The sequence below is a fragment of the Diceros bicornis genome, chromosome 31 (assembly GCF_020826845.1).
Source record: "Diceros bicornis minor isolate mBicDic1 chromosome 31, mDicBic1.mat.cur, whole genome shotgun sequence".
In the NCBI taxonomy this organism is placed as follows: domain Eukaryota; kingdom Metazoa; phylum Chordata; class Mammalia; order Perissodactyla; family Rhinocerotidae; genus Diceros; species Diceros bicornis.
The window spans coordinates 19,262,372-19,274,153 of record NC_080770.1 but is presented as its reverse complement, the minus strand read 5'-3'; the positions used below and the strand labels follow the sequence as shown (position 1 = coordinate 19,274,153).

General features: G+C 37.4%; 1 protein-coding gene and 1 non-coding gene across 2 annotated transcripts; both read right to left on the bottom strand.

The window, feature by feature from the left end:
* Nucleotides 1-131, bottom strand: LOC131395901 (small nucleolar RNA SNORA18). The gene has a single exon (XR_009216403.1). It is a non-coding gene; the product is annotated as a small nucleolar RNA SNORA18 (small nucleolar RNA).
* Nucleotides 132-1,301: 1,170 nt separating this feature from the next.
* On the bottom strand, nucleotides 1,302-2,237 carry LOC131395703 (olfactory receptor 4C16-like). The gene has a single exon (XM_058527542.1). The coding sequence runs from the start codon at nucleotides 2,235-2,237 to the stop codon at nucleotides 1,302-1,304; it is 936 nt and encodes a 311-aa protein (XP_058383525.1).
* Between the last annotated feature and the right edge of the window lie 9,545 nt (nucleotides 2,238-11,782).

Genomic DNA, 11,782 nt, shown 5'->3' with positions numbered 1-11,782 from the left:
CTCTGTCTTGTAGTTCTTTCCCACAGATCTGACAGATAGTTATATGAATAAAGCAAATCACATAGTTACTTGCTGAGGCATTTCCAATGATTTGAGTCCACAGAAAAAGCCCCATTGGGATAGACCTCAACCCCAGATTTATATTCTGCCACTCTGTGTTAACACCTCCCATAATCAAGTGCTCCCCTGGTTCACCCATGTACACAGTAGTCAAGTCCTTCAATTTTCTCATGCATATCATTTCCTCCTAGAGCAAGAGTATACTTTCTTGCTTGAACTTTCCTGTGACTTTCCCCTGGTTAGCTGTTTGAAGGCAATAAGGGGTGTAGGAGGAGGTTCTTGAGGAGAACAAATATCATTGCATGACAACTTCTTCAAATGAAGTAATAGCATGGGGTCTATGCTAGGGAAGACTGTTCTTTCCCCTCTTTCAAGAGAGAGGAAACTACTTATGACAACCAGGAGGATGTAAGATCGTTTGTGAGTTCATGGTTCTCATCCTTCCCACACAAATGTGTCTATTTAGATCTCAGAGTCCCACTCTTTCCTGATCAGAACATTGACTTCAATAAAATATCCTGGTGAGGTTGTAGACTCAGTCATCTTTGCTGTTCTATTATGTTTATTGTAAAATCCTGGACCAAAATTGGATCATAATATCTGTCTGCAAGAGATGTGGTGATAGTAGCCATGGGAGCTCTATGTTAAAAGCAGGCCAGAAGACATTTTAGGCAGAGTGTATCCGGGGCAGCACCTAGACTGGATCTGACTAGATTATATATATATCATCACTTAAAACATGAAGATTCTACAATTGCTTGAATCTAGTACTTTCTGCTAAGTCAGGAAGAACAACCAAGTTGAAGGTTTATGATCAAACATTATAAGACCACAGTGTCTAATAAATGAATTTTTTGGTAGGAAAACCTGCCAGGCTGTGAATACAAGAGTATAGATGTGTAACTATAAGTAGAGAACATCAGAAGTCAATAAGAAGGAGAGCAAGGCAAACATTAGATCAAAACCAGTCGTGATACTAGGCAGGGAAGAGAGGCAGAGACACAGCGCTGATCAACATCTAAGGTAACATGTCTTACATGGCTGTTTGTACGTTGTGCTGTATCTTCTACATAAAATTGACCAAACACTAACTGGTGTATGTGTTCACATTCCCTATATTCCCAAAACAACTAAACCATATGTCCCAAGTTAGGATTATATTAACTCCACAATAAGAAGATAATATTCTCTACGGACTTTTAGATCAAGCCAAATGATGAAGAAGAATTTGAAACTTCCATTCATCTTTTGTCATCTGAGATCAACTTCTTGCTCCATAACATCCTCATGGCATTTTTCACTTCTTCATTCCTCAGTGTATAAATCAGAGGGTTGAGAAAAGGTGTTCCAAGTGTATAAAACACAGCTATCATCTTATCCATGGAAAAGGTAGTTGCAGGGCGTGTGTATATAAATATACATGGACCAAAGAACAAGATGACCACGATGATGTGGGAAACGCAGGTGGAGAGGGCTTTTCTCCTCCCTTCAGCACTGTGGTTTCTCAGAGAATGCAAGATGATAACATGGGAGAACATCACCATGACAAAACTCACTGTACAGATGGCCCCACTATTGGACACCAAGAATAGATTGACCACATAGGTGTCTGTACAGGCAAGTTTCAGCAAAGGCTGCAAGTCACAGAAAAAGTGATCAATCACATTGGGACCACAGAAAGGTAAACTCAAAGCCAGAAAAATCTGAGCTAAAGAATGCACACAAGACCCCACCCAGGCCACAGCCCCCAACACACCACAGACCTGTTGTTGATTCATGACGGTCATGTAGTGTAGGGGCTTACAGATGGCCACATAGCGGTCAACAGCCATGAGGATTAGGATGAAGATCTCCAGACAGCCAAATAAATGAAATGAAAAGACTTGAATTATGCACTCACTGAAAGAGATAGTGGCACTCTTCAGAAGGGCATCCACAATCATTCTAGGGGCTGTGGAAGTAGAGTAGCAGGTATCAGATAAGGATAAGTGGAAAAGGAAGAAGTACATTGGACTTCCAAGTGCCCGGCTGGTCTCAATGGTGGTAATAATCAGAAAGTTACCCAGCAATGTGCCCAAATAGAAAAGCAAGAAAGTGACAAACACTATTTTCTTCCTAACAGGATCCTGGGTCAACCCAAGCACAATGAACTCAGTCACATTGTTATTCAGCTGCATGTTCATGGATGAGGTGTAGGGGGGAGTGTGAAATGAGTTATCTGCAAAACATGAAGGAATTAATTAATGGTGTGATATGTGATGTTATGGAACATTTTAAGAAAAATAAATATTCTTCATCATGGACATTTTAGCTATGGTTTCCTAATAAGTCATCTCAAACCTTTGTTCCACAATTTGTAATCACTACTTCATAGGGTAATTATGTATCTCAAATAAGCTTGTGAATGTTACGCTTTCTGATGGCACTCTTCAAATATAGCCCTTTTTGGCTTCTACATGATTCTGAGTAAATTTGCTAAATCAATTAATATAAAGTTAACAGCTATGGCTCCATTTTATTATTAACTTATATTTCCATATTCAGTGAATCTTGGAGCCCATTTTTGGATGGTGTCATTTGGCATTTTGGAAATATTTGTCTGCTTTTGGAAGTTCATGATATAATTGTAAAATCACACTCTACTCTTACCCCATAAAGAATGTCTTCTTTATGTATATATTACCCACCATATATTTGTTATATATACTTACTATAAATGTATATATTATAAATATTTAATATGCTCCACTTCACTACATACTCACTGGCAGATATCATAGCTTGAAAAGAGAAACAGGAAACACAGCCTCTAAATAATATGCTGTTATCTTGAAGCACCCTTGTGATATTTAGTATTTGACATATATTAATCTAGAGAAGTGAATGTTCTTTGATAGTGGGTAATATCTCAAATATTCCCATTTCCATTTTCCTTTTTCCCATTTCTTAACAATGTCTGTCAGTGGACCCAAAGTCCATGAGGTTACATATAAAGGGGTTTATTATTACTCAATTGTTCATGTTTTCACAATTCAAGTGTTTAGTTTAAGCATTTTAGATTTGAGGTCATTTGTGGAGATGTCACCAGGCAGGTCATGGAGAATCAGATCATGGTTGTAATTCCCAGTAGAGTTGGTATTATCCAGGTACCTGAAAACTCCACATTCTTGTAGCAAAGCAGAGATTCAGAAGAGTAGGAGGGATATAATTTTACACAAGAGGAATAGTGGATAGATAGTAACTGACTTCATTCCACTTGTTTTCTGTCCTGGAAAAGTCAATAATTATTCAACTTTGAAATTTCACTTCTTTCAATGAAGACTTCTTTTATTTTTTTGAATATGGAAAGGAATATTATCACTGGCTTCATTTCTAAGAACAAAATCTTTTCTCTAGATGTTTCTTGTCAAGATGGTGCTGAAAAGGACACTACATGCAAGTAAAAACATAAGCTGAAATATGATGTATTTAGATATAATTTGAAAGACTTAGTTATCCCATTGTGTTCTTCCTCAATCCCATCCATGCCTTCAATACAGTCTTGAAAGCTGCAAGTGGCCAAAACACAGACTGTGATAGACTGAACAGATACAAAATTTCCCTTGTATATTTTTTCCTCTCCTTTGGTAGATTTTCTTCTCCTCAGCAAACTTGAACTATACCTTATCTTTCTCCAAATCAAAAACTACTTTTGGGAAAGTGTCTGATGAAGTAATTTAATGTAGGATTCCAGATTTTTAAAAAAATGCTCTTTGGACTGTGTAATTTTTGACAAATACCTTAAACTATGAGGAAATGGAGACTTGGTATCTTCATCTGTACAACAGGCTTATTCTTTCCTTATTCATTCGAAAGAGTGCCCCATCATTAAATATTTGTAGTTGAAAATAACGCCTAAGATTGTGGCCACTCCACTGTTGTGTGTGGCTTTTGATTTGTATGTTACCAATCCCATTAGAATGTTCATTTCTAGAACAAGCTTATTTATACGTTTGGACATATATTTTGAAGATAAAATAAGAATCATAAATATATATGTGTTCATCACAGGTTAATAATTGTGAGTTCTTAGCAAGTATTTAATCATCAGTTTCCTTCTTTCCTGGAATGTCATTTCATTTCTAACTACTTCAACTGTCTCGAAACTTCAGGACCCAACTTCCAAGAAACTTCTCTGGCAGCCTTCAGTGATTGGATTGCAATAAAGGAAATTCTCTCTCCTTTTCTCTAATGGCTTCTTTTACAGCTTTTCTTATAATGTTACGTGCTACTACTTAAATTCAATTTTGTGTGTGCTTCCCTTTGCTTCCTGCTTGGATAAGAATCTTTGAAAATTAAATATTTTCAGGATTTTATTCTCCATAGTTCAAAATCCAATGCCTTATACAACATAGGTGCTTAGTGTTTCTAAATTTAACTTTCTCAATTACCTCTTAACATATGATATTTATCTGATTTTTTTAGTACTATTCTGATTACAAAATGCATTCACATCATTAATGTACTGTGGCCTTCTATCTATTATGTAGGAGAGACAGACAAACATGCTCCCAATTTATAAACCGAGAAAAAAACCTGAGATGATTTTTAAATAATTTAGTAAATCAGCTCCACAACCTGGAGTGGAAGATGTTGTACTCTGAACAGCGCCACAAAGCCATGTAAGATTTGGGGACTCTGACACCCATAAAAAGGATCATCTTAAACATTTGACGTTTCTTTACATGAATCCTTGGCAGCTAAAGAATGCAGGGAGAGCCTTGGCATTTTTCATATCCTCCTGATATTGATGTATGTTTGTGTGCATGTCTTTGTAGATGACTGTAGGTCCATTTTTTCCAGAGGTGTGTTTACACCTTTCATCAGGTTCTCAAAGGAACCTGACACAAAAATGGGTAACAATGATCTGGAGACAAAGCAACACTAACAAAATAGTACATATTCTGATGACTACCGTACTTACCTCAAACAAGTTTCGCCAACTATAGAGTGGCTAAATTAGTCAAAACAATAATAAACAGGTAATGTGTTGGGTGGGGAGGTGACAGAGGAGAACTGAAAGGAAAGCAGACAGAAAAAGGCAGAAAATAGATGAGGGTGGAATAGAGTCTTGGGTGGACGCTTCTACTCTAAAGATCTGTTTTATTGCAGAGGCCCCAGTGAGAATCACTGCTTTCCTTAAGGACTCTCTCTTAAACTACCAAACCCTCCCTGATTCGGTTACACTAGACTTCTATCTTTGAGAGAATTCCTACACACATATTATTTCTATGCAAAATTTACCATTCTCTGTGCAAAGGTGAACAAGTTGTCCCAAGATTCTTTATCCCTCAAAAGCTCGAATTAAAGAATTATAAGAAACTCCCCTCCCACATGTATGGCACACTTTACCTGTCACTTTCATCATATAGATTTTAGCCTCCACATTGTCATTTTCCTCTGAACTTTCCATGAGTAGTTATTTAGCCTTTCAAACTAAATCTGAAATGCATATCAACTGAAATTATATTCTTATGCTATCATTTTTGAAACATGCAAATTCTATACTGTGATATGCAAAATTCTATTTAAATGTATCATTTGGTGATGGAAAAGCTGTCATTCTCCAGAAGCTATGTCAGAGTCACTACCCCTATTGACCTTTGCTCTAATTTCTAATCAGGCATAATCATCTCTTCTAACTTTTAACACCCATTGTGAGGACTTACCTTGCTCAGTCACCTTACATGAAAAGCATTTGTGAACTTTTCCACACTCTGCCATCTCAAGAATCTGTAATAAACCTTAGGACATGGTATGCATCCTTGTGTCCACACACAACAATGATGGCTTTGCTCATACCTGATACTCATAAAATATCTGTGGAGTTCAAATGATTCTAAAGTTTTATTCTAAAGTTTATATTCCATTCTACACATTTACTGCATTAACAGCAAACATTTAAAAACATTATTTATTTTTTCTCTTTATTTCTCAGAGGAAGTAGGAACAATGCAGTCACAAGATATATAGAAATATATTTAAAAATTATGTTGGATTATTCTGTAATGATGCCTTTCGGAGTAAAAAGATGTAAATAATCCGTCACTTACCTGTTAGAGCATTCTAAATTAGTGTCAAGTCTTTCCATCCCTTTTTGAAAGCAGCCATACCACAGAATACTGGGGGAAAATTCCCTTTCTGAATTCCTAAGGGAATAGTTTAAGTCATAATGATGTACAATATTAGCATCCTAGAGAGTGGCATTCCCTAAAGTTTCCTCTGCTTTGCTAATCAGAAACATCCCAGATTCCATAATAAATTTAACTCTTGCTTCATCCATTTAGCCCATAGAAGAGTAAGTTAACCCTCCTCAAACTCAGTAACCAAATACAAACAAGGGTTTGAGGGTATTAGGTGTGTCAGGCTGACCAAAGATACCAGGGGAAAAGAGGAAAACACAAATGGATGGCAGGGAGGATGACAGAGAACAGGAAGAAGAAACAAATAGTGTCTGTGGGAAAAGAGGAAGAGGATCAGCAGAGAGTGCTCTGCTCTCACCCAGCTCCCTAAATCGCCCCTCTGTGCGTTAGGAGACAAATTTTCTAGCTCTTATAATTTATTTGCAAGTTCAATCAGGGAAGGAAGGTGGTTTGAAACCAGAGGTTCTATGGTTGGGCTGCAGAATCCCTCAACAAGGAACTATAGATTTATCACAAGTGGTTTCTATTTCTTAATGTCAATTTAAAATGTCAATTCTTAGCCACTTTGTGTCATATTTGGAATAAAATCTTTGAACACTAAAATAGCCTGTTGTCCTGTGAAGGAAAGAGAGTTTCTTTGAGGCAGAAAGACTTCCCATTATTTATTAAATGTTATTGGAATATGTGATCTAGAAACTTAGATTCGAGGTATATGATTATCCTTCTACTAACGAAAAGCATATTTATAAAAATATTTCCATCTACTCCTGCATACCTATTTAATTAAAGATGACTTACAAAGGTCGGGAGTGGCATTGTAATTAAGGATCTTAGAGTATTGTATGATATCATAAAGTTCTTTCTTCTCTAGAATATAGGCTGTGTTCAAAAGTCTAGCCAAGCAGAATAAGATCTTCTGTTTGGAAAATGACAGTGAGATGTATCATCTTTACTCTCTTATTGATTGTTAAAGAGCTCTATAAATAGATGAACTTCCAGAACCTTGAGTTCTAAGAGGACCTGGTACCTTCTAAAAGCAGACTCTGTCTGCAGGTACTTTAGCTTGTAAGAAGTTCCTTAAAAGTGCGGAACTCAAAGATAGATAGATTTACCTTCATCCTATTTCATAATTTAGAAACCCAATATGAAGACGTGGTGAGAGAGATGAATAGGTGATGCACAGAAGATTTTTAGGACAGTGAAAACACTCTGTATGATACTATAATGATGGATACAAGTCATTATACATTTGTCCAAACCAGCAGAATGTACAACACCAAGAGAGAAGCCTAAGGTAAACTATTGACTTTGGGTTATTATGATATGTCAATGTAGGTTCATCAATTGTAACAAATGTACCACTCTGGTAGGGGATATTGATATTAAGGGAGGCTATGCATGTGTTGAGGCAGGGAATATTTGGGAAATCTCTGTATCTATCTCTCAATTTTGCTGTGAACCTTAAACTGGTCTAAAAAATAAAGTTTTTAATAAAAAAATCCAATATGACTTATTATCCGATGTATAGACTTTTATACACATGTGCCAAGTGTTTAAGGTATAATTTCTTGGGGTCATGAGCTATATTGAGGCAATGACAGTGGTGTGTTCTTTAGATCAGCCTTACTTACTGACACTATTTGGAACTCCAGCCCCCGCCTTTGGCTCATGAAACACAAAAAGAAAAAGTGCATCCCCTGAGGTGTATGGCAAACTGTGGTCAATATCTCCTTCCAACATGATCTCTCAGTCTCCAAGCCTGATGCAGTGCTTTAATTATTCAGAATCCTTGGTGCCAAAACCATCTCCACACTAAGAGGCACTTTTGTTTATCAACTCCCCAGTGATAACTTCTTCTAGCAACCAATGCTTTCTTGGCAAGAAGCTTCAGAGCTGAATTCTATGATTAAGCTACTGAAAATGGCTCTTGCTAGCAGTGCTCAATTCTCCCAACATAATAAAAAATTCTCTGAAGGCATTACATCAGCCACCTTGAAGGTGTCTCTGTCTCCAGTGCCCTGTTTAGTCAAGAAATGTGACTGAGGCCTCTTTCCTTTCTCCCCAACCCATGAGTTGATGCCAACTCTCTGCCCTTGCACAGAACATCTTCCTAAGATCACTATTCTCCTCATTCCTCTCATTCAGAACATGGGCACAGTGTCATCTTCACATTTAAGACTTGTGTGTACCATTGTTTATATACATGGCACCTAAGGGTATCTTTTTTTGTGTGTGTGAGGGAGGTTAGCCTCAAGCTAACATCCACTACCAATCCTCCCCTTTTTGCTGAGGAAGATTTGCCCTGGGCTAACATCCATGGCCATCTTCCTCTACTTTATATGGGACGCTGCCACAGCATGGCTTGACAAGCGGTGCGTCCGTCTGCCCCCAGGATCCGAACCTGCAAACCCCAGGCTGCCGAAGTGAAATGCGCAAACTTAACTGCTACACCACCGGGTCGGTCCCTAAGGGTATCTTTTTAATGTGTAGACAATTGTTTGTCAAATTTGAGTATCTTGCAAACGACTTCTAAATAGGGATACTCTGAAGTCCAGCTTCAGCCTGGGTATTCAGCCCAAATCATTTATCAGCCTCCACTTCAGCATTTGGAAGGCTGAAGAGCTGAATGTCTACACAGTGTCATTTCTGACATCTCTGCCCTTCGGGGATGTGACTGTGTAGGTTACCACCATGTCCAATCTGCATAATGGTACTTCTACAAGTTAGTCATGGCATTCAGATTCATTATTAATATATGAATGTTTACTCTCAAATATTGATGAACATTCAAGGTGTGACTTGGAGGGAATATCTCCTTATTTGTTGTAATTTCTTCACTTTGGTTTTCTTCTGCATATGACACATTAATCAGATCAACACTCTTTTAATATCTATAATCATAATCCTAACCTCTTTCCCAAAATGTGAACACTGGTATGACAGCCATAGCTGCAACTGATAATAAATCACTCCAGGAACAAGCAAACAGGATCACAAGGCAAAATGAAATTGCACAACTTTTTTATTCCTTCATTTTTTTAAAAAATCTAAAACCTCATTGAGAAAGAATGGAATCCAATTTCTTCTTCTTGCTTCAAACTAATTAAGAAAATCATCTGATAAGGCTAGTACAGGTCTGCAATATTTAAATTTTAACATTTAATTCTGTAATATTTAAATTGCTTAGACTATATGGAATTTATCTTTTAAAAACATTTTTTATTCTTATTTGGTTTGGACTTTTGTAGAGAATAATGACCACTGGAAGGTGTCTTGGCGAATTCCTTCAAACAGATGTTGAGGAAAGTTTTCAGGATGTGGCAGGAAGGACGAAGAGGAGAAAGAAAAGTTAAGATGCAAGAGCCTGAGTCGAGTCACAAATGCACAGTCTTTGGAGGGAAGGGAAATAAGCTCTTCCTCAAACCACTCAGGGATGGTGGGTGCTCTACGCACCACTTCTGCTACCCACAAAGATTTCCAAAATGATCTCTCTGGATTGCTTCCCAGCAGGGCATGCTGAAACAGAATTTGACCCATGGTTCCCAGCTACTAGAATGAGACTGGGAACTAACAATTGCCAAGATTTCTATTCTTGCTGTGTGGCATCAGAGACGAGTGCTAGCACACCTGAGTATGTAGGGAGGTCACTGTAAGATCAGTGGTGTATGATAAAGTTAACTCATCACGGTGATATCTGGAATCAGCTCAGGGGCGCACATTGTGTGGGGACCTAGGTTTCTGGGAACATGAGATCAGAGTTCCCCCCATTAGGTCATAGGAATCCATAATGAAATGTGCTCTCAGGTTGGAGGGGCCTTCAGTTGGATTTGGAGTCACCATTTGTTTGCTCTTGGCCATTTTGTTATTGGTGTTAACAAACTCTAACCTCAGGGTCTCTGGGTTCTTGGAATGAAGCAAATGATGTTCAACACATATTTGTCCACTTCTCCTCCCATCCCAGTTGTCAAAGGTGACAAAACCAACCAGCTGCCTGGATGTAAACTTGATCAATGACCTTCGCTAACTTAATTTTTTTTTCCCTTGTACTTTTTGTATTATTTATTATGTCTGGATTTTTTTTTTTTTTTTTTGGAAAATATGATTTACCATGTATACTATCGTACATTTTGGGAATTTTCCTCCTGCTGATATTTTGAGATGGCACAGTGGACATTCTTTTTTGTTTTTTTTTTTAATGTGCCGCTATCTTCTGTGAAAAATTTCCAAAGAGTGTTTTTTCTTGAAGGTCCCTGATCCAAAAGAATTAAATATTTTTAAATAAAATAAAGTTTTTAAATGTTATTTTTCTTAACATTATAAATGCTAAAAACCAAACTTTGATATGAAGATTAAGAATTTTAACATATTCTAACCACGATTATTCTCCTTGATTTAAAATTATTTAAATTTTTGAAAAGATTTCTTAGCTCAAAAAGGCTATAGCAGTCTTCCCGATATTGTATGGAGCCAACATACTCTCTTAATATTCACACTAGCTATCAATCTATTTTCCCATTTATTTAAATATTTGAAATCTCTTAATTGTCTTGGGGCTGTTTAATGCTTCAGCTTTCATGACTATGGCTAACATTGGAGCATTTTACTCTTGCAAAAATAAATGCACTCATACCTCACCTTGCTTATAGGGTGTCAATACGTAAAACATACAAAAAGGGTCAGATTCCCAGAGCCTCCCCCAAATTGCCATCTTTCTCTGCCTCCCGAACCCAATAAACTATTGGAATCCCAGCCCAGCACAGCAGCTGCCACACATGCTCCTTCTCTAATCACCACCCGGTCCCATAATCCTAGAGTTTTGGTAAACCTCAGGCATAAAAGGTATCTGTGAACGGCTACATTCTCAAACACGTTGGATCACAGGAAGCCGAGCTCCTCTGAGAACGTGAGGCTGGGCTTCCCGGATCATTCACGTCTTTCCGCAAATACTTATATGACCAGAAGGGATTCCCAAAATATAAAGCACAGTGCTCCTCCTCACAATAATTTCAAGAAAATTACCATCTTACTGTCCTTCTCTCCTTCTCGTTTCTCCTCAGTACTTACCTTTCCCATCTGCTTCCTCTTGCTGTGGAGCCTCTCACTTCCAGCTGCTCTTGCGTCATAATCAGGAAAGCCTTCTCTACCACAAAGTTGTAAAACAATTTCACCATAGTTTCCTCGACCACACTGACAGATATTTTCCATTTCAATTTTTATCTATTTTTATTTGCCGTGGTATAAAGAATATTTTTCCAGACAGCTATACACTGGCCCAGCAACATTTTTGAATAATTAACTTTTTTTCCGGTAATTTGAGATAGCACATTAACCTTATTCCAAAATCTCATACCTATTATATTCTATTCCATGGTTTGTGTTCAGTTTCACTGATACACCTATTCTATTGTTAATACCACAAAAATTTTGTAATTATTGTAGCTGTGTGCTATACCTCCCATTTTTTGTTCAAATAGATCTGCCCATGTTTTGCATATTTATTTTTCAATATGAATAAACTTGTCTGGTTGAAAAGTGTATTA